This window comes from Molossus molossus, unplaced genomic scaffold, assembly GCF_014108415.1.
Source record: "Molossus molossus isolate mMolMol1 unplaced genomic scaffold, mMolMol1.p scaffold_m16_p_7, whole genome shotgun sequence".
Taxonomy (NCBI): domain Eukaryota; kingdom Metazoa; phylum Chordata; class Mammalia; order Chiroptera; family Molossidae; genus Molossus; species Molossus molossus.
In genome coordinates, this window is record NW_023425401.1 from 41757867 (window position 1) to 41780538 (window position 22672).

Sequence of the window (22672 nt, forward strand, 5' to 3'; positions counted from 1 at the left end):
GCAAAATTTTAAACATCGTTACAATCAATCTAGATACAGAAAAGATTAACAATAGTAAGAAAAATGTCAAATTACGTGGTCATCTCCTCCTCCAGCAGTTTGTAGGGATTTATGTCGATGATTGCACCTAGATCACCACACACAAAAAACAGACACCATTATGTCTCTTTGTTCTCCATTATAGACAAGTATACAAAAATAAATCACATTTGTCTCACTTAACAATTTACACAAAAATACCTCCAATTGATTCAGTTTTAATTGTACATAAACATTCCCCCTTCAAATCCTTCACTGCTGGCCCTAGGCGGCCAACTACACACACATGAAGTTCAATGAAACTTATTTGTAAGAAGAAACCCACATTTACTATGAAGCAGTCTGTCAGCAGGAGCATCAGTATCCTTGAATTAAAATATTTTGTGAAATATTACTCAAAGATGACAGAGAAAAATCTTTTCTAGGGTCTCTGACCTAAAGCACTTAGTATTTAAAATCTAACACTGTATTTTTCCAGTTTTTCTTTTTATTTAAAATAAATAAATTCAAAGAATAGTGTAATAAATACCAGTGAGTCTATCACATAATATTAGCAAGTTAATATTGGACAAAGTACATTAAAATTTTAATACTCCTCCTCCACCAATACACACAATAATTACTATATTTTGTTGTATATCTTTTCATGTTTTTTCTGTAAACAAATACATGTACATTTCTGGATCATTGGGAAGGCTCATCTTTAATCTTGTAACCATTTAAAAAGTTATAGTATAATATGAGAGGCCTAGTTCCGATGAGCCTGATTTTGACAGGTGTGGGAAAGGGAAGAAAAACTTAATCCACAGCAAGTTTAAAGAATGAGTAAGCCAGTTCAGCTGGGTGTGTTTGTATTGTGAGGATGGGAAGAGGTGGATAGGTAGCTAGAAAGATAATCTGGGCCCCACAGATATGGTGTATAAAAAGTAGTAGTCATTTAGCAGTTGAGCAGAAAAAAACAAAAAACACATAACCAGAGGTGTGGTTTAGGATGACTGAGCTGCCAGCTAAGTATAAGATGAACTAAAACAAGGAGTGACTGAGAGACTTGAGCTACTGCAATTATGTAAGGAAAAAGAATTTAAGTGAGACTAGAAAAGACAGACAGTATCCATAAGATTTAGAGAGGGAGAAGTTACAGGTCCTAGCACCTGATAGAACAGAAGTTGAGAGTAAAAAGAAAAACAGTCAAGACTTCAAGTGTGAGCATCTGGAGAGTGGTAGTGTCTTGGGGGGAAAGAAGTCAGTCCAAAGAGCAGGTCTGGTCAGATGTTAGTTCAGTTTTGAAGACTTTTATTCTGTGGTACCTGGGACATTCAATTGAAGATGGCCAATAAGTACTCAGACTGTAGCTCTGGAGAGAGTTCAGGTCTGAAGACTTAGGAGTCATGTGTTAGTGGCCACATAGCTAAATTCAGGAAAGAAAAACAAAACAAAACAAAAAAACAAACAAACATCTCTCCTTACCTGTGAGGACAGAATGGCAGGTTAGGAGAAAAGGGCAACCAAGCACAGAACCTCGGGAAGACTACACTTAGGGGTAATAGAGAAAGTAAGGAAGTAATAGAGATGCAGAGACACAGCAAACGTGGCAAAGAAACTTGACTGCTTCATGTTATGTCAATGCAATAACTGTCCAGATTGATTTTTTTTTTTTCTTTATCAGTTATAAGATTGCTTCTGCTCCAAAAATAAAACAAGATGTTAAGTAGCTGGGTAAGGATTTTTCTTTTAATCAGCCCTGAAAGATCTTTCATTAGAAATGTTCTATCTTGCCCTGACCGGTTTTGCTCAGTGGTTAGAGCATCACCCTGTGGCCCAGAGAGACTCGGGTTCAGTTCCTGCTAAGGACATGTACCTCGGTTGCAGTTTGTCCCTGGCCGGCCCTGGTTGGGTCGTGCGGGAGGCAGCCACTCGATGTGTCCCTCTCACATTGTTGTTTCTCTCTCTCTCTCTCCCTCCCACTCTATCTGAAAAAAAAAGAAAAAAGAAAAGAAATATTCTATCTTTTTTTTATCCTCACCCGAGGACACTTTTCCATTTTTTGTACAGATAGAGTGGGAGGGAGAGGAAGAGAGAGAGAGAGAAACATCGACGTGAAAGGGACACATCGAGTGGCTGCCACCCGCACGACCAACCAGGGCCGGGGACAAACTGCAACCGAGGTACATGCCCTTAGCGGGAACCGAACCCGGGTCTCTCCAGACCGCAGGCCGATGCTCTAACCGCTGAGCCAAACTGGCCAGGGCAGAAATATTCTATCTTATCTAGCTAGCCAGGAAATGTTTCTAAATGGTATTAATTGTCACTAGTGTGTATCACTACCAAGTCAGCACTTGTTATTTGTTGATTTATTGATGGCAACTATTCTGACAAGTCTGAGGTGATATCTCATTATGGTTTTAATTTGCATTGCCCTGATGATTAGTGACGTTGAGCATCTTTTCGTATGTCTGTTGGTTTTGTATATTTTCTCCTTGGAGAAATGCTTGTTAAGGTTCTCTGCCCATTTATTTAATTGGATTGTTTAGGGGTTTTTTGGTGTTAAGTTGTATAAATTTCTAATATATTTTGGATAGCAACCCTTCATTGAATGTATCATTGGCGAATATTTTCTGCCAATCAGCAGGTTGTCTTTTTAATTGTCGATGGTTTCCTTTGCTGTGAAAAAACTATTTAGTTTGATGTAGTCACATTTGTTTATTTTTTGTTTCCCTTACCCAAGGAGACGTATCTAAAAAGATACTGCTAAGAGTGATGTCTAAGAGTTTATTGCTATGTTTTCTTCTAGGAGTTTTATGGTTTCAGGTCTTAGATTTAAGTCTTTAATCCATTTTGCATTTGTTTTTGTATAGGGTGTAAGAAAGCAATACAAATTCCTTTTTTTTGTTTACACGTATAGTCGTCCCTCACCACTTCGCGCTTTGACTTTCACGACTTTGCTCTATCGCGGTTTTTTTCAAGTATAGTGTAGCGTAGTGTAGCGTAGTATAGTCTAATATTTGAAAAAACCACGATAGAGTGAACCTGTGAAAGTTGAAGCATGAAGTGGTGAGGGATGACTGTATATAAAGAAAGAATCCTGCTTTGTGGAAATTCATTTATTGCGGTAGAGTCTGGAACTAATTAACTGCGATAAATGAGGGCCAACTGTATCTCTCCAGTTTTCTCACCACCACTTATTTACTTATTTTACATTTGCAGTTTACATCCAATATTATTCTGTGTTGGTTTCACATGTACAGCATAGTGGTTTTAACTACTAAATCAATCATTTTACTGATTTCCTAATTAGTAAAACAAGATTATATTATTAAGATGGTTTTCAAATCATCTTCCACGGAGCCTTTGTACTAAGAACTGTTCTGGATGGTGGGGATACATATTTTTAATATTTTTTCTAATATTATTGGTTTCAGACCCCAAACCTCAAGGTACCATTGCTGAAATGTCTAAAATAGTTTTTCTCAGGAACTTCTGCCCCACCCCCTTATGCTTTTCTGCCCATGTGAGAAACTAATAAACATGTAAACCAATTAATTAACAAGTCAATTTTAGAGTAATAACTCTTAATAAGTAAATCAAGCATCAATGCTATAGTGACTCTGGGATAGTTTGGGGGCAAAAGGTCTTTCAGAGGAAGAAGTGAATGATAAGAAGCCATTAATTACTGTGAGACAGGGCAGGTTCTGCATGGACCCAAGATAGGAAGGAGAAGGGAGTGTTCATGGAATAGAAAGGAGGCCAGTGTGGGTGGGCTGTACTGAGTATGTATTAAACCATAAGATTGACAGGACAGGAAGGGGGCCAGATCATGTGGGCCACACAGGCCAAAGTAAGGAATTTGTACTGATTACATACTATGAAGTATGACCTGGCTTATGTTTGTAAATGCTCAGTGGGACAGTGTGTGGAAAATTGGATACAGGTTTGCAAAAGTGGAAGCAGAGAGGAGAGTTAGGAAATTAGAGCTGTGTAGGCAAGATGTGAAGATGGCCCTAGGCACAGGTGTAGCGGGGATACATGTGGTCCCTAGATGCGGAGTAACCTTGGCATTGCCAGGTGGCAGGAGAGAACACTATCAGGGCTCCCCTCTACCACTTTCAACCAAGGAAGCCTCCTTTTCAGTTATTTTACCTGGTGAGCTTCCATGACAGATGTTATTTACATAAAGTGGTTCTCTGATTAAGGAAGAGTTAGACCCTGGCCGGTTTGGCTCAGCGGTTAGAGCGTCGGCCTGCGGTCCCGAGAGACCCGGGTTCGGTTCCCGCTAAGGGCGCGTAACTCGGCTGCAGTTTGTCCCCGGCTCTGGTCAGTCGTGCGGGTGGCAGCCACTCGATGTGTCCCTTCACGTCGATGTTTCTCTCTCTCTGTTCCTCTCTCCTCCTCCTACTCTACCTGAACAAAAAATGGAAAAATGTCCTCGGGTGAGGATAAAAAAAAAAAAAAAAAAAAAAAAGGAAGAGTTAGTAAACCCCTGACTTTTTGATCCACAAGGTCCGTTCTAACTCAGTAACACCATGATTTCAATTTTTCCATGTTCTTGTGCGGGAATTTAGCCCTTCTGCCTAGATGACCAATCACTGTGGCTTTTGCTCAGGAAAATGCCTGCCACTCAATGGGGCTGGGCCTATTGCAGGTGACAAAGATGACTGCAGCAGCCTCGATCTCCTCATCTGTGGCTTCACAACTCTGGCCTAGAGAACTGTGCCCCAAGGCTCACTTACCTGACCTACTAACAAGCAAATCTACCTAAGCCAGGATGGCATCTCAGGGAGAGGAAAGACCAAGTGAAAATGCTGATGTTTGCTACAATTTTAGGCAGAGTTTGAAACCATTGGTAGAGCAGGATTCCTGGCCCAGGAACTCAGGTCAGTCACCTAGCAAGCGATTCCATTCTGGCCACATTGTTTCATGTCCCCAAGCAATGGTTTCTACATCTATAAAATTATGAATTTGGGCCAGATAATTTGTAGGCTCTTTTTTACCTACAAAATTCTATAATTCAGACTTTTATTATTCATCCCACTTTTAAACACCTAGAATGGGTCAGGTACTGGCTGCCTATCTTTTTTTAAATTTTTAATTTTATGTTTTTGTAAGATATTGTAGAGATTACATTGTAACTGATTTACTTCTGGGCTGAAAAAGCAACAGGAAAAAAAAAGCTTACTATGTTACACTAATTCTAGAAAAATTAGCCATATTTTAAGTTGTAACTGAAACTTCAACAATAAACTGCCATGCTAAACAATATACTTGTAAGTCTACTGCTATTGTCAGGTACTCAATCTTGCAGGGATCCATCTCTAAGAATTTTTCCAATGAAGTGGCCAGCAGCAGAGGAAAGCCTTGACCAAGGAAAAAGAAAACAGATTCATCATGGAAATTTTAAGATGTACTTAGAACTGAAATATTAGCACTCTAGTTTGGAGCCTACTCGTAATGCTGGCCTTGAGGGCACAGATGCCGATGTCTTCTTTGTTTACAACACAAAGTCTTAAAATACACATTGGCGATCTACACTTGATCTAAGCACTCATAGTGTAAGCAGCAAAATATTGATGCTATCTTAAGAAATGGCATTTTACAAATAGTATTCATGTTCCTCATATAAGTTGTTGACCAGTAAGAGTAGGAAATGTAAGAATAATAATAAATATAAAACTAAATTATTTCCACTTTTTCCCTTTTTATCCGAATGATTAACTCATATTAAAATTTGAGTGTCTCATTTTCTCCTTTCCTCAGCCCACAGTTTGATAGAAGACTGAACAGAAACAACTATAATACAGTTATGGAGAAAGAGAAAGGCCATTGATGTGGATGTACCATAAATTGAATCATTAGAGACAATAAATAATCAAGAACTTACATAAAGAGTATCTGATACCTAACCAAAATGAGACTTGGCAAATCTCCCCCACATCTATTTCTGGGTTAGCATGTTATCTTCAGTGTCTTCCTTTCTGGATGTCCCTCTGTTTCCTTTAGTGTACAGACTTGGGGCCAGTCTACATGGGTTCAAATACTGACTGACTGCTAACTTTGTGACCTCAGGCAATTTAAATTTACTCAACCCTCTGGGCCTGGTTTCCTCCTCTATACAGCATAGATAATAGTATCAAACTCAGGTGCATGAAAAGAATAAAGGAATTAATAGATGTAAAACACTAAGAACAGTGCTCAGCCCATATTTAATGCTCAGTAAATGTTAGCTTTAAGCCCTGGCCGGTTTGGCTCAGCGGTTGGAGCGTCGGCCTGCGGTCCAGAGAGACCCGGGTTCGGTTCCTACTAAGGGCACGTACCTCGGTTGCAGTTTGTCCCCGGCCCTGGTTGGTCGTGCGGGTGGCAGCCACTCGATGTGTCCCTTCATGTCGATGTTTCTCTCTCTCTCTCTTCCTCTCTCTCCCTCCCGCTCTATCTGAACAAAAAATGGAAAAATGTCCTCAGGTGAGGATAAAAAAAAAAAAAAAAAATGTTAGCTTTAAGACTCATTAACAATTGAGTTTTCCCTCAAGGCTTAGGGCTCCCATTCCTTCTACTTTTCTCTACAGTCTATCCCAGGAGATTTAATATCCCTTCAACTCAAATATTGCCAAATCTCTAACCCTACTCTTTTTTTTTTTAAATGTTTTTATTGATTTTTTAGAGAGAGACAGAAACATCTGATGTGATAGAGAAACATCGATTGGCTACCTCCTATACGCCCCCTACACCTGGGCATGTGCCCCAACTGGGAATCGAACCAGGACCTCTCGGTCCACTGAGCCACACAGGCCGGGCTCTAGTCCTGCTCTTTATACCAAGATTCAGTCTCATTTCTTCATCTGCCTGAATGCCACTTACACTTATATCCAATCTGTCACCTTCAACACAAAATGCCTAAAATCACAATCACCTTTATCTTGGCTGATTTCCAGATAGTGGATGGTCTCAAGAAGAAAATGAGAATGCTACAGAAATTCAGCAGTAGTCAATCTTTGTTCACCCAAGTCATCAGAGATTTTAAGGTCAAGGAAAATGGTAGCAACAAGATGGAGATAGTTGGGAGTCAAGTATCAGAAAATCAGGTCGACAACAAAAGGAGCAGCAAAAAGGCCGGTATATAATATTCAGAGTGAGACATCAGAGAAAGCTAAGGAGGGGTCCACTGAACAGCAGAAAAGGATCTATTCTCAAAAAGATTTTAGAGCTGTCTAGTTAAATCCTATGTTTAACTTAAAACTCCCAGACTTTCACGAGCCTTAGCAAATGCAAAACTCCTTAAGGAAGGAATAGTTATTGTCCAATAGGGAGGCTCTGGTACTTAGTCTACCCCCATGGAAAAGTTATGAGATTCCACCTGGGGAAGGTCAAGAAGAAAAAGAGTCTGAGAGTGTCTGGGACCCCAGTAGCCTGGTTCTCCCTCCAGAAGCATCAGAGAATTCATTTGCCTTCATCCCTAGGACCAGTATCAAAATCTCTGATGCTACCCCACTTTTGGTGAATGGTATAAAAGAAAAGTGCCAATTCAAAGGTGGCACAACTCTTTTGGCAGGTCCCTTTGACTTCTATGAAGGGATGTAATAAATGCATAAGGATTTTACGTAGCTCAAACATACAATAAAATGTGGGGGCCTAACTCATTACCTTCATTCACAGAATTGAAGTAGTCCTGCCTTAGGGTAAACAGTGCGCTCTCCAGGATCACAAAGAAGGGGTTCTTGGATCCACAGACAGGTATCAAAGGATCCATAAATACCCCAAATTATTTAAAATATTTATGTGCTTGTTTCCGGGGAAAGGATTCATGGCATTCATCAGAGACTTAGAGACTGAAAAGTTGAAGGGTCATTGTAAAAGCTACATGGTATCACTGTATTCTCAAGTGTATTTTCAAACAGGCATTTTCAACATTTCTACCACTTGAGTGCACACCAGGTTTTAAGTCTTTGGGTAGCTTAGTCTAAATCAGTCTACACTTGACCAAAGTTGATGTAGAAGCCCAGAGCTATCTATCAGCCCCTCCTCAATCAAGTGTGAGTGTGAGAGAGTGTATCTGTTGACACCCAAAGTATTCGAAGTCCTTTCACTTTCCCATTCTCTGAGAGCAGCGATTTTCAACCTTTTTCATCTAATTGCTCACAAACTATTAAAATTCTGAAGCACATCAAAAAATATACTTTTGCCAATCTGACCCAAGAAAAGGTATAATTTTGATTGATTTACAAAAAAAGAAATAATAATTACCTACCCTTTTGTTCAAAAGTGACATCTTAAAAAATCAGGTGCCTATACTTGTATATAAGAATTTTTGGTACCAAGAATTAATCACTCAGATGAAACCTTATTATGTGATGTGACCAATAAGAAGCAACTCTGTTATATGACCTATATATTTACAGTTCAGGGTATTCACACTAGATGGCTATTGTGTTGGCTAGTGTCATTTTTCTTTTTTTAATCCTCACCCAAGGACACTTTTCCAGTTTTTGTTCAAATAGAGTGGGAGGGAGGGAGGGAGAAAGAGAAACATCGACGTGAAAGGAACACATCGAGTGGTTGCCACCCGCACGACCCAACCAGGGCCGGGGTCAAACTGCAACAGAGGTACGTGCCCTTAGCGGGAACCGAACCCGGGTCTCTCTGGACCGCAGGCTGATGCTCTAACCACTGAGCCAACTGGCCAGGGCTGGTGTAATTTTTTTTTAATTGATTTTTTTTTTTAAGAGAGACAGGAAAGGAGAGATAGAAACATTGATATGAGAGAGAAACATTGATCGGCTGCCTCCTCCTACTGGGGATCGAGCCTACAACCCTAGCATGTGCCCTGACCAGGAATCAAACCTGGACCTCTCAGTCCAAGGGCCAATACCCAATCCACTGAGCCACACTGCTAGGCTGTCATTTTTTAATTTAACAATCTAAGGAAAAAGAGGTCAGTTCCCCTGATTAAAAGATCAGGTATTTCATGTTTTAAAAATTCTTGTGGGACACTGACTGAAAATCACTATCCTAGAGGATTGTCTTAGATCTCCTTTCTTTATCAGCTAAATGTCTTACTTCCTACTTCAATGAGCAAAGTAAAGTAATCAAAAGCAAATGTTTGCAAATTCTCACCTCCTCACCTACCCAGCTTTGGGCATTGGCACTCAAATATTCTCTCTTCCTACCTGTTATTGTAGATGAACTATCTGTGCTCCTATTTAAAGCAAATATTTCTTCTTGAGCATTAGATCCTATTCTTTTTTATGGATATAACTAAAGCAAGCAAACCTCTTCCTTCTCTCTCAAAGCATCACCTTCTCTTTTGGATCATTTCCATTAGCACACAAACAAGCTATTATCTCTCCCATCTCTCTCTCTCACACACACACACACACACACACACACACACACACACACACCTTCTTTTAGCCCCATTTCTTCATTTTAGCATCTGTTTCCAAGGACCCCAACCTGTGACAATGTTCAAAATTAAAGTTCTGATATTTACTGCCCAAACCTACTCTCCCCTCCACCTTCTTCATCTTAGTTGATGGTAACTACATTCAGTTTCTCAGGCTCTAAACTTTATAATCATCCTGGACTCCTGTCTCTTACATCCATATCCAATATGTCAGCGAGTTTGACTGATTTTCTAATTATCATTCAAGGTCCAGAATAGATTCCTATACCTCTTTCTGAAACTTCCTGGCATATTTCTGACTTCATAGAACTCTCTCTTTTTCTACATAGTTCTGCCAGCACTTCCAATGTGCATTCTAATGCTCGTGAATATTATCTATCAAAATCATTATAAATATGAAGTATAGCTCAGACCCCATCACCTCCAAACACACTGAACACACTAGTGCACATTTAGCAATATCACTCCAAGTGATAGATTTTTCTCCAAGCTTCCAATAAAACCAGTACCACAAACAATACTTACTTTGATTAGTTATGTTTGCAAAAGTTGTGTTTTCAATAGTTACATTTCCAACATTTCCTGCATTTGCAAAGCTATCGGTCATGTTTCCAAAAATCAGCATCATGAGGGGGAGTGCAGCTCCGTGGATGACAGCAGCCACAGTCCCCAGCAACATATATAATCTATCAAGCCAATTTGAATAGCGAAACTAAAAAAGAGAGAAAATTGAAGAATAGGGACAATTAGCAGTTTCATGATGGTTTGCTTTACTTTCCATAATACCCCAAATCCAAATGTTTTTTCATACTACGACTGCTACCACCCTGGTCCAAGTCAAACTATTGCAGTAGCCTAATTAGAAATAGGCATTTGATTCTTCTATTGAGTTCTGACCTACTTCTTCATATTGAATTCAGTATGTCTTCTTTTCTTTTTTTTTTTTTCCATTTTTTTTTGTTCAGGTAGAGTGGGAGGGTGAGAGAGGAACAGAGAGAGAGAGAAACATCGACGTGAAAGGGACACATCGAGTGGCTACCACCCGCACGACTGACCAGAGCCGGGGACAAACTGCAACCGAGGTACATGCCCTTAGCGGGAACCGAACCCGGGTCTCTCAGGACCGCAGGCCGACGCTCTAACCGCTGAGCCAAACCGGCCAGGGCAGTATGTCTTCTTTTCTTATGCATGAGGTTTGATGAGAGGGATGAGACATTCTTCTAGGGAGTTGTAAAAGTATTCAATGGTACAGTAATAGAAATATAGTATTTGTTGCTCTGATTTCCAAGAATAGAAGCCAGTTTTAACTCCAAATTTTTTAGTCAAGAAAAACCTTGATTGCCTAAGGTCACTCTGAGGACCCCATTTAGCAAACGTGTTTTGTTGCTCTAAGAAAGTGGGTTGGGTCACAGATCTGCTGCATAATAGCATTAGCATATATGTAACATAAATTAGGCCTCAATACTGAGAAGGAAGAGGAAACTAATGAATTAAGATGCATGCTTGTCAAAAACAGATTTCCTGAGAAGACAGAATATGGCCATAATGACTGACAAGTGTAGAACTGCACAATTTCTTTAATTGTAGGTCAGACACAAAAAAAGAAAGAAAGAAAGAAAGAAAGAAAGAAAGAAAGAAAGAAAGAAAGAAAGAAAGAAAGAAAGAAAGACAGACAGACAGACAGACTGCTCTGGATCTAAAAGAGTGACAAAAAGAGGGAATGGGCTTGGGGCTCTTTGAAAGGCCCACTTGCAAAACAATCAATATTTTGCCCATATAATTTAAGAAACTAGTTAAGGACCTAAAGAAAACAAAAACAGAAACAAGATGAAGCCAGCTGTGGGTGTTTGTGGTAGGTGGTTGTTGTATGCATGCAAGATGTAGATACAGTCAGCAGTTTGTAGGGAGGAAACTGGGTAAGAGGTCATAGGTCTAACCAGGTCATAGAAACCAAAAGAAAGATCAAGATCAAGATAAAAGACACAGCAGCAGAAAGTAAAATTTTAGAACAGAAAAACAAAGAACTAGAAACCAACCCTAAAGTTAGCTAACAAGGAACTTACAGTAGCAAGAAATAGGAATAAGTATTGAAGTGACAAGTGGAGAAATAAAGAGCAGAACAGTTCTTGGAGGTAGTGAATGACAGTCCACAAAGCAGAAAAAAAAAGCAAAACTGAGACATAAAATCAGTGAAAATTGAAGTCCAGTCTAAGAATATCTAATATATACTTAGGTATTCACATTTAAAATTCTTCTAGCTCTTAAAAATGTAATTGAGTGAGATTAAGTTTGGGTTAATAACATATACTCTACATAACCTAAAAACATCATCTGATTTACAAATTAAACCTTTTAAGGGAGATTATTTTGGGCATTTGTCTTCCATATTTCATTGAAACATGGGCTACATTTTACCATTATTTACTTTGTCTTAACTAAGCATTCATCCACCTCCTAAAAAAAATATACATACACACACACACAAACAAGGGGGAAGAAATGGGTAGAAATCACTCATCTTCTCTCAAAGACTTTATTAAAGTGGACAAATACTAAATTACTTCAGTAGAGGAACAGAAGATAGTTGACATGCAAGAATTTCTCTCATCAATACCCCCAAAAGATATTTTACCTCCAAAACTAATCACTATCTATAATAAAAACAAGCAGGCTATGAATATAAACATTTACTAAATGCCTACTCAATGACTAAGCAAAAGCCAGAGATAAATATAGAAAAGATAGAACTCTTGCCTTCGGAGTTTAAACAGAAGGAGGAAAGCAAAGAAAAAAGTAAACACAATATATATTGCACATGGTCAGACAGCATGGTGTACCGAGCAGAGCAGACACAAAATTGAGCAAATGGTCATTCCTCCTTTGTGGAAAAGTTACTCCCTCCCAGCTCTGAAAGTTTAGCAAGTGTGTAAAAGCAAGAAGGAAGGCATTCCAGCCAGAAAGAACAGCAAGCAGAGCAGTAACAATGACAACATGCTTAGAGAGGATTGTGGTCTCCCAAACCTGGGGTGTAAGGTGTAGAAGCAGCAAGAAAAAGCTGACCAAGAATTAGGACAAATCAGAAGAGGCAGGGTTTAGGGGGAAAGAAGGCAGAGAAATCTCAGTTAGCTGTGTTTGATGGTCTATCCTGGAAGTTCTGTCCTGCAAGGATGATGGGGAGAATTCAGAGTTTGAGGTGCAGTTTTGTGACACTACCACATGTATGGAACAGACGGCAAGGGAGTAGACAAAATCAGCCAGGAAGAGAAAAGAGTTAACAGGATTAAGAGTAACTTGTAGATGAAATAAGAGAGAGAGCATGATGAATGTTCTTTTGATGATCTTGAGAAAAAAGAAAGAAGAAAGAGGACAGTTACGAGAGGGAGCTGCAATGTCCAAGGATAACTGTTTAATTTAAGTATTACTATATTTATAGGTAAAAAATCACCTAAGAGATGGTGAAAATATAGAAAGGAAGCTGAGATGAAGTAATGTCCTAGAGACATTTATTTTGTTAAATATAATCACTGTATTATGTTTTATAGGAAAATGTCTTGTATGACATTTTTTTAGAGCTATAAACTGAGGTAGTTACATATGAAATATCATGAAATCTATAAATTCCGGTGAAATGTTAACAATTTTTAGATGTACACAATTGGCATATGAGCGGTAATTTATTCCTCTAGTTTCCATATGTTTGGAAATTTTCAGAATAAGACTTGGTAAAGGGAGGATGGTTCTCAAACAGGCAAAGGTGTATCTCTTCATCTCAAGCCAGAAGGGACAAGCTAAGAAGGAGCACAGATACAAACAAGTTTCCAAGAATTTTAGAAATTTTGAACTAAGATAAAAGATTTCAAAACCTCATATTTATTTGTTACTTGAGGCAAAACTGGTTTCTGGAGAGAAAGTGGTGACATTTAAGGAAAGTGGTAACATAATGCTAAGTAGGACAAAAGCCTCAGTGGAATGTACTAGCTCTATCACTTACAGTGAAGGAGACTTTGAAGAAAAAAACCAGAAACTCTTAATAACCTTCAGCCTCAGTTTCTACATTTGAGGACAATATTTATATGCACAGTAAGCCTCACATAGTTGTTATAAGGATAAAAATAGGACTTAATAAAAGGAACTTTAATTAGGCATATAACATAATAACATGCAATATAAGCAAGTATTATTATTGGTTTTAGAAATGTAAAATTAATAAGACTTTTCAGGAGCTTACAGTGAAGGAGCAGTAGACAAAAAAGATTTAACACATCAGGTAAAAATTAAGACAGATGTATAATCTAATTATAATCAGAGCCCTTTAAATACAAGGAAATGAAAAATGTTGTTAGATGATGATCAGAAAGAGAGAGGGACTGAACCAGAACCATTGGGAAGGAAGGTTGATTAGTACTGAAAGACAAGAGTTGGGCTTTCCAAGGCAAAACCAAAAAAAAGGAAGTACTGGGAGGAGAGTAGTTTAGGTAATATTCAGCAGCCTAAATGGTGAATATGACCTTACCATGTGCTTAGGTTGGAGAGTGTGAATCCATTCATTCATTCACTCACTCATTTAACATTGAAAATGTATTTATTAAGCACCTAATAAGAGTCATGTTTGGTTCTAGGTACCAGCAACCACAGTGAATAAGACAAGATACCTACTCTCATAAACCTTGCATTCTAGTGCAAATAGTAAAATGTCCAAGTACCTATTTAAAGTTCTAGGCACTGTTCTAGGCACTTGGAGTGTATCAATGAAGAACACAGACAAAATCCCTGCCCTCATGGAGCTTGGCCCACAGTGACAGGCAAGGTCAGAGCGGATGATCAGGAACACCTCTCTGAGAAGGTAACATCTGAGCTGAGACCTCAGTGACAGGAAGGATATGGTTTGTCGTGTGACAATCTGGAGACAGCATTTCAGGCAGGAAGAGCAGTGCAAAGCTTTGTCCTGGAATGAATATAAGTTTGGTGTGTCTTAAGGACCAAACAGAATTACCACTGTGGCAAGAGCAGAGTGAAGGAGAAGAGTCCATAGTGAAGTCAGAGATGAGACAGAGGTCAGATGAAGGGCCTTTTATAGCCAGAGGAGAGAGTTTGAGTTCTATTCTAAACTTCCCATCTAAATGTAAAGGAAAGGCATTAGAGCGTTTCAAGGATGGAACTGAGGTGATTTGATGTGGCTACTATGGAGGAAATAGTTTTTAGAAGAGCACAAATGGAGGAGAGGAGGCTAGCAATAAAGACAGCAGTTAAGCCCGGCCATTATAGCTCAGTGGGTAAGCGTCGACCCATGCACCAAGAGGTCCCCGGTTTGATTCCTGGTCAGGGCACATGCCCAGGTTGTGGGCCGAATCCCCAGTGGGGACCATGCAGGAAGCGGCCAATCAGTGTTCTCTCTCATAGATGTTTCTATCTCTCTCTCTCTCTCCCTTATTCTCTCTCTAACAAATCAAGAAAGAAAGAAAGAAAAAAGACAGTGGTTAAGAGAGCAAAGTCTTGACCAGGTGTGGAGGGTGGAATAATGCCCTCCTTCCCCCAAACATGTCCACATCCTCAACCTAGGAACCTGTGAATAAGTTTCCTTACATGGTGAAAGGGACTTTGCAGACGTTAAGGATCATGAAATGGGGAGATTACCTTGGAATATCCAAGTAGGACTAATGCAATCACAAGGGTCCTTATAAGGGGGAGCCACGGGGATCAAAGTCAAGAGAAATGAATGATGACTGAAGTAAGAGGTTGGAGTGATCCAAGGAAGAAGCATGAGTTTAGGAATGCAGACAGCCTCTAGAAGCTGAAAAAGTGAAGGAAACTGATGATCTCTTAGAGCCTGCAGAAGGAATGCTGCTCTGCTGGCACCTTGACTTTTGTCCAGTGAGACATCTGGCCCCAGAACTCTAAGGTAATAAATTTGTGTTGTTTTAAGTCACTGAATTGGTGGTATTTTGTTACAGCAGCACTAGGAAGTAAATGCACAATGTCAAAGAGAAGAGGGATAATAAAGAGGAATGGCCAAGCTAGAAGGAATCAGAAGTTGAGGGTGAAGACATCCATTTGAGTTTACAGCTTCAGAGAATGGAATCTGCCCAGATGATAAGTGCATGGTCTTGTCTACAAGTCTAACTTACTAAAGAAGAGTAGGGGTGAAGGTTGTTGGAACTGAAGACGTCAAAGAATATTAAGTCTATGAGTTATGAATAAGGTTACCAAAACAGAAGACTAATGATAGCACAAGTAAATGAAGAAGTAGAGGCAATCAATTGTCAATGTCCTCCATGGAGGAGCAAAAATAACTAGAGATCTGTAGGACTCCACTGAAAACAGATAGAAGATACTATAATTATGCAGGAGTTTTGCATAAAAACAATTAGGAAACAGCTGTGTGAAAATAGTGAACTACCAGCACCATCACTGACCCCTGGTGTAAGGGGTTGAGAAACCTTAACTTGACAGGCAAAGGTTACACAAGAAAAAACTGAGGATCTGAGAGGAAAATGAGCAGACTGCAACATTACAGATGCAAACCAATGAAAGAACATGTTGGACAGTGCCAAGTGCTCACAGGTCAGCATAGAATCAAAATGTGTCAATGGAATCTGGTGAATGGTGGAGATGAAGCCAAATTATTACTATATGTTAAGAAGTGACTGCAAGGTAAAACTGAACAGAAAGCAAAGGCAACTAACTGTTGTATGAAAAACAAGCTGAAGTGGAAAGATGATTAAAATCCATTGAGATACATTAAAAAGATCACACACCATGATCAAGTGGGATTTATTCTAGGGATGCAAGGTTGGTACAGTACCTGCAAATCAATAAATATCATACATCACATAAATAGAATGAAGGATAAAAACCACATGATCACATCAATAAATGCATAAAAAAATTTGATAAAATCCATCATCCATTTATGATAAAATATCTCAGCAAAGTGGGAATAGAGGGAACATACCTCAACGTAATAAAGGCCATATGACAAACCCACAGCCAACATCATACTTAATAGGCAAAAACTAAAAGAATTTTCCTTAAGATCAGGAACAAGAAAGGGATGTCCACTTTCACCACTCTTATTCAACACAGTACTAGAAGTCTCAGCCACAGCAATTAGACAAGAAAAAATAAAAGGCATCCAAATTGCAAAGGAAGAAGTGAAACTGTCGTTATTCACAGATGACATATTATACCTAGAAACCCCTAAAGACTCCACCAAAAAACTATTAGATCTAATAAATGAATTTGGCAAAGTAGCAGGATACAAAATTAATACTCAGAAATTAGTGGCATTTCTAAATGTCAATAATGAACTATCAGAAAGAGAAATTTTTTTTTTTTATCCTCACCCGAGGACATTTTTCCATTTTTTGTTCAGACAGAGTGGGAGGGAGAGAGAGGAACCGAGAGAGAGAGAAACATCGATGTGAAAGGAACACATCGAGTGGCTGCCACCCGCACGACCGACCAGGGCCAGGGACAAACTGCAACCGAGGTACGCGCCCCTAGCAGGAACCGAACCCGGGTCTCTCAGGACCGCAGGCCGACGCTCTAACCGCTGAGCCAAACTGGCCAGGGCTGAAAGACAGATAAATTTTTTAAAAATCCCATGTACTAATGCAAATACTGCTACTACTAATAATAAGGTACCTAGGAATACATTTAAACAAAGAGGTAAAAGATCTGTACTCAGAAAACTACAGGGAACTGAAGAAAGAAACTGAGGGAGATACAAATAAGTGAAAGCATATACCGTGTTCATGAATCAAAATAATTAACATTAAGACGTCCATACTACCCAAAGCAATCTATAGATTTAACACAATTCCTATTAAAATACCAACGACATAGCCCAGCTGGTGTGGCTCAGTGGTTGAGCATTGACCCATGCACATAGAGGTCACCAGTTCAATTCCTAGTCAGGGCACATGCCCAGGTTGCAGGCTCCATCCCCAGTGGGAGATGTGCAGGAGGCAGCCAATCAATGTTTCTCTCTCAGTGATGTTTCTATCTCTCTCTTCCTCTCCCTTCCTCTTTCTCTAAAAAAAAATAAAAATCAATAAAAATATATTTTAAAAAATACCAGTGACATATTTCATGGATGTAGAACAAATATTCCAAAAATTAATATGGAACCAAAAAAGACCCTGAATAGCCTCAGCAATCTTGAAAAAGAAGAATGAAGTTGGAAGAATCACAGTACTAAATATCAAATTATACTACAAGGCCACTGTAATCAAAACAGCCTAGTACTGGCATAAGAACAGGCATACAGATCAATGAAACAGCAGAGAGCCCAGAAATCAACCCAAACTTATATGGTAAATTAATATTTGACAAAGGAGGCAAGACCATACAATGGAGTAAAGACAGTCTCTTCAATAAATGGTGCTGGGAAAATTGGACAGCTAAATGCAAAAAAAAAAAAAAAGAAACTAGACCACCAACTTACACCATACATAAGAATAAATTCAAAATGAATATAGGCTTAAATGTAAGTCATGAAAACCATAAAACTCCTAGAAGAAAACACAGATAGCAAAATATCAGACATCTCTTGTAGTAATTTTTTGTTGATGTCTCCTAGGGCAAGGGAAACAAAGAAAAAAAAACCACAAAAAAACAAATGGAACTACATCAAACTAAAAAGCATCTTCACAGCAAAGGAACCCTTCCCCATAATGAAAAGGGAACCCACTGTATGGGAGAACATAATTGCCAATGATACATCTGATAAAGAGTTAATTTCCGAAGAACTTATTCAACTGAACACCAGGAAGACAAACAATCCAATTAAAAATGGGCAAATGACCTGAATAGATATTTCTCCAAAGAGGATATACAGATAGCAAATAGACATATGAAAAAATGCTCAACATTACTAATCATCAGAGAGATGCAAATTAAAACTACAATGAGGTATCACCTCACACCTGCCAGAATGGCCGCCATCAATAAATCAGAAAACAGGTGCTGGCAAAAATGTGCACGTTGGTAGGAATGAAGATTGGTGCAGCCACTGTGAAAACCATGAAGTTTCTTCAAAAAAATTAAAAATGGAACTTCCATTTGACCCAGCAACCCCACTTCTGAGAATATATTCTAAGAATCCCGAAACACCAATCAGAAAGAATATATGCATCCCTATGTTCATAGTAGTGCTATAGATAAGATCTGGAAACAGCCCAAAAACCCATTAGTAGATTAGTGGATAAAAAAGCTGTGGTACATTTACACAGTAGAATACTACGTGACTGTTAAAAAAAAAAATCTTACCTTTGTGACAGTATGAATGGACTGGAGATTGTTATGCCAAGTGAAATAGCCACTCAGGGAAAGATAAATACCATATGACCTCACTTATATGGAGTCAAATGAAAAAAATAAACCTGATGAACAAAACAGAAATAGAGGCAGACGATGTCAAGCTGTCAGCAGGGATGCCGGAGAAAGGACTGAATGAAAGAAGGTAAATAGATTAGCCAAAGAACATATATGAATAACCCATAGACACAGACAACAGTTCAGTGATAGCCAGAGGGAAGGAGGGGGTGGGGGCTGGGTGGAGGCAGCCAAAGGTGGGGAGAATGGGAACATCTGCAATAGTGTCAACAATAAAAATAAAGAATAAAAATCAATCAAGAAGGGCACTAATAAAATTAATGACACCTGATGTGTAAATTCCAATGGAAAAGACCCAGTTGAGAGGGAAAGACTTAAGATCCAAGAAATAAAGAGTAATAAATATAAAGTTCTTGATAATGCAGAGGATACAGGAGCCAAAATGTAAGTGAGTTGTAGGAACCAGATGCTTCCTCTGTTGTAACAGGGGGATAGGAAGAGGAACTGATCCCAGTACAGGCAGGTATGTCTGTGGATTGGAAGAGCTCAGAAACTTCTGTCAGGTGCCTTCCATTCTGTTTGTGAAATAAAAGAAGAGGTTATCGCCCTGGCTGGTTTGGCTCAACGGTTAGAGCATCTGGAGAGACCGGGGTTTGGTTCCCGCTGAGGGCACGTACCTCGGTTGCAGTTTGTCCCAGGCCCTGGTTGGGTTGTGCGGGCGGCAGCCACTCGATGTGTCCCTTTCATGTCAATGTTTCTCTCTCTCACTCTTTCTCCCTCTCACTCTATCTGAACAAAAAAATGAAAAAAATGTCCTCAGGTGAGGATTAAAAAAACAAAAAAAGAGAAGAGGTTATCCACCAAGAGTAAGAGGAGTGATTGAGGGCGAGGGAGGAAGAAATGGAAAATTTGAAGAGTAGAGGTCTGACAGAGGGAAAAGAACAGAAGAACAGTACCCAGTCTGTGCAGTGTACACCTTGTTGTGAGATTTTCTCCAGCACCAATAGGATGTCCAAGCACCAAGAAAGTGTATGGCTGTGTTCGCCTGGGCTATACATGACAAATAACAGGTAAAAGGAAGTTTATAGTTTGGGCAAGAGAATAACTAAAGAGATAGTCATTACTTTAAGCTGAATAAGAAAGAGAAAGAAGACAGGAAGGAACTGAGAGAAACTGATAGATCGGTGGGCTCAAGATCCAGAGAGAATAGTGAGTACATTGAAAAGAGAGGAGATGGCTGGCTAATTCCAGCTGGCTGCTTTCACTGGTGACTTTGTAGTTAGAATAGTTTCAAATGATAAAATCCAGGATGTGAGTATGAGTGGATGGCTAGGGTGAAGGGAAGGAAAAGATTACTGCAGCTGTGAAGGTCAAGGAGTGGTTATCCACAACACCATAGAGGTCACCCAAGACAGTAGGGGCACCAGAGGTAAAAAGGGAGATACTGTGCCAGATGGTTTTCCATGACTGAGAAATGACTAAGTGATCAGAAGATAACAGTATCAACAAAGGACTCATCAATGCCAGGCAGATGAAAGTTTTCGCAGTATAAACTATCGTAAATAATTAAAGTTGTTAAAAGCTCTGACTCTAGTCTACGCAGATCTGGGCAAAATTGTAGGCTTCCCCTTGCTAGCTTTGTGACTTTGTATGTATTGCTTAGCTCTTCTGAGTCTGTTTCATCATCTGGAGCATAAGGATAACACAAGTGCCTACATCATGAGTTACTGTGAGGATTAAGTTATATTACACATATGGAGTTCTTAACGAATGCTTGGCAGACAGGAAGCATTTAATATTGCTAGCTATTAGCTTTTAGAAAGGCCTGCATACAAGGCTAGCCCTTGGCTAGCATCTAGAACTTGAATTTGGGATGGTTATGATCAACCTAACTGATAAAGAGGCCAGAACTATTTGTACAAGATGGTGTATCCTGAAAACCTGCCTTCCTTCTGTGAGCTTGGAATTTTGCTATGTGCTGTGCCTCCATGATCAGCCCCCAATAAAAACCCTGCATGCTGTCTCTGAGTTTCTCTGATAGACAGCCTTTCACATGTGTTGTCACATCTCATTGCTGGGGGAATGAAGTGTGACTCCCCTGGGAAAGGACTCTGGGAGCTTGTGCCTGGCTTCTCCTAGATGTCTATGTGCCTTTTCCCATGGCTGATTTTGCTTTGTATCCTGCTGTAGTAAACCTTAACCATCCGTGTAATTATATACTGAGTCCCCTGAATTATTCTAGTGAATCGTCAAACCTGGGGTGCTTAGAAACCCCTGACACACGAGTTTTTGTCTTAGCTGAATACTGTTATTAAGAGGCAATGCCAATAACATCAGCATTTTACTGTGAAACTTTTTTAATGTGTCCTTTGTGTTTACAGATTTTACATACAAGTTAAGTTCAACGTTTTTTATGTCAACTCTTTAGGAAAAAGACACAAGGAAAAGTCACATTAGTAATATAGCACTTTGTCAAAAGGCTTAGAATACATTCTTTCTGTGCCATCCTGAGCACTGTCATTTTAGAATATGAACTTCCCAGGTCTGAATCCTGGCCCCACTGTGTATCCTTGGGAAAGTTAATATTTCTGGTCTCAGTTTCTTTATCTGTAACATTAGAATAACAACAACTATCTCAAAGGAATGGTAGCTATCTCCGTAAGGAAACAATGAAGTTACATATAAAGTATTTCAAACAATACATAACATACAGAGCTACATGTGTATTATTATTATTACCTCACACTGAAATTCCAGAGTTTTATTCTTTTGTGGCTTGAACTGTATTGATAGTGTTACCTCTGTGTATTAGGTCTGTTAAATTTTCTAAAATATAAGATTTGTTCTAAAATTTAAGCTATAAATAATAAAAACTAAACTACAAAAGACATAAATGTTTTGGTCTCAAAATGAATTTAATTTCAGTTCAGGTAGAGAGAGACCATCAACCAGCAACATCTATAAAATTCATCTTATCCCAATTGATTAAAGAAATTCTAAGCAAACACTGTGGAAACAAAAATGAACGTAAAGAATTATATTAAGATTTTCAAATTCTAGAATTGTCAGCTATTCGGCACAGAAGAATGATCACAGGTACTAAGTCACAGTAATAAAAAATCCATTGTAAATTTTTATTATATGAGTACCTGGGACTTTGACCTCAAACTTTCAGGATTTCAGAACCTTGTCCTGTTTGAACCACACTCCATGTGGCTGGTCTCCTCCAGGTGGCTGAGAGATCTGTTTTCTATGGCAAGCACCTCTCCCTGTGCTTGTCATAGATATCAGATCACTGGTGACAAAACTAATAGGGAGAATACTGAAATCTAGGACAAGAAGGCTCAATTCACACGGCAAGTTATGTTCGGCAGTACCCTGAAAATAAGCTAAATTAAACCAATACATTTTACCTCTCCATTAAAATACTCTTCAAGAAATAACTATATGAGGTAAAATATCTCTTCTCCAGGTAAGGTGAAGTCAACTTCCTAAGTATTCTGAATAGTGAATAAATTCAAAACTCACCATTGTAAATATGCTGACAGTTGGCTTCTTTTCTTTTTTCTCCTTTTTTTTACTGAAAAACAGCAATAGAATTACACAAAACTTTTAAAATTATATAAATTTTAAAGTTACCAAATTAACATAGAGCTTATAACATGTTTACAATATATTATTCAGTTAAAATAAAAACCAGGTTAATAGTATGATCCCATTTATGAAGTTTAAACATGTTTACATGTATCTTAGAAATCTATGTGTAATTTTCACTGGTGTTGAGGTTTTTCTCAATACATTTTCTTCCTTGTGCCTTTGGTATTTCCTAATTTACTATGATAAACACATACACAGACCCACAACATTTACAACTAGAAAAAAAAATTACTAAAAAAAAGAGAGCTT

At 38.8% G+C, this 22672-nt stretch overlaps 1 protein-coding gene across 1 annotated transcript in view; it reads right to left on the reverse strand.

Moving 5' to 3' along the window:
* Positions 1-22342, reverse strand: part of LOC118619596 (phosphatidylcholine translocator ABCB4) — a 205226-nt gene extending 182884 nt beyond the window's left edge. The window contains exons 1-3 of the mRNA XM_036246272.1: positions 22295-22342; positions 9956-10142; positions 76-127 (exon numbers count right to left, since the gene is read on the reverse strand). Coding sequence (XP_036102165.1) covers positions 76-127; positions 9956-10142; positions 22295-22297 — 242 coding nt within the window. The 5' untranslated portion in view covers positions 22298-22342. The remainder of the gene's footprint in view (positions 1-75; positions 128-9955; positions 10143-22294) is intronic.
* Between the last annotated feature and the right edge of the window lie 330 nt (positions 22343-22672).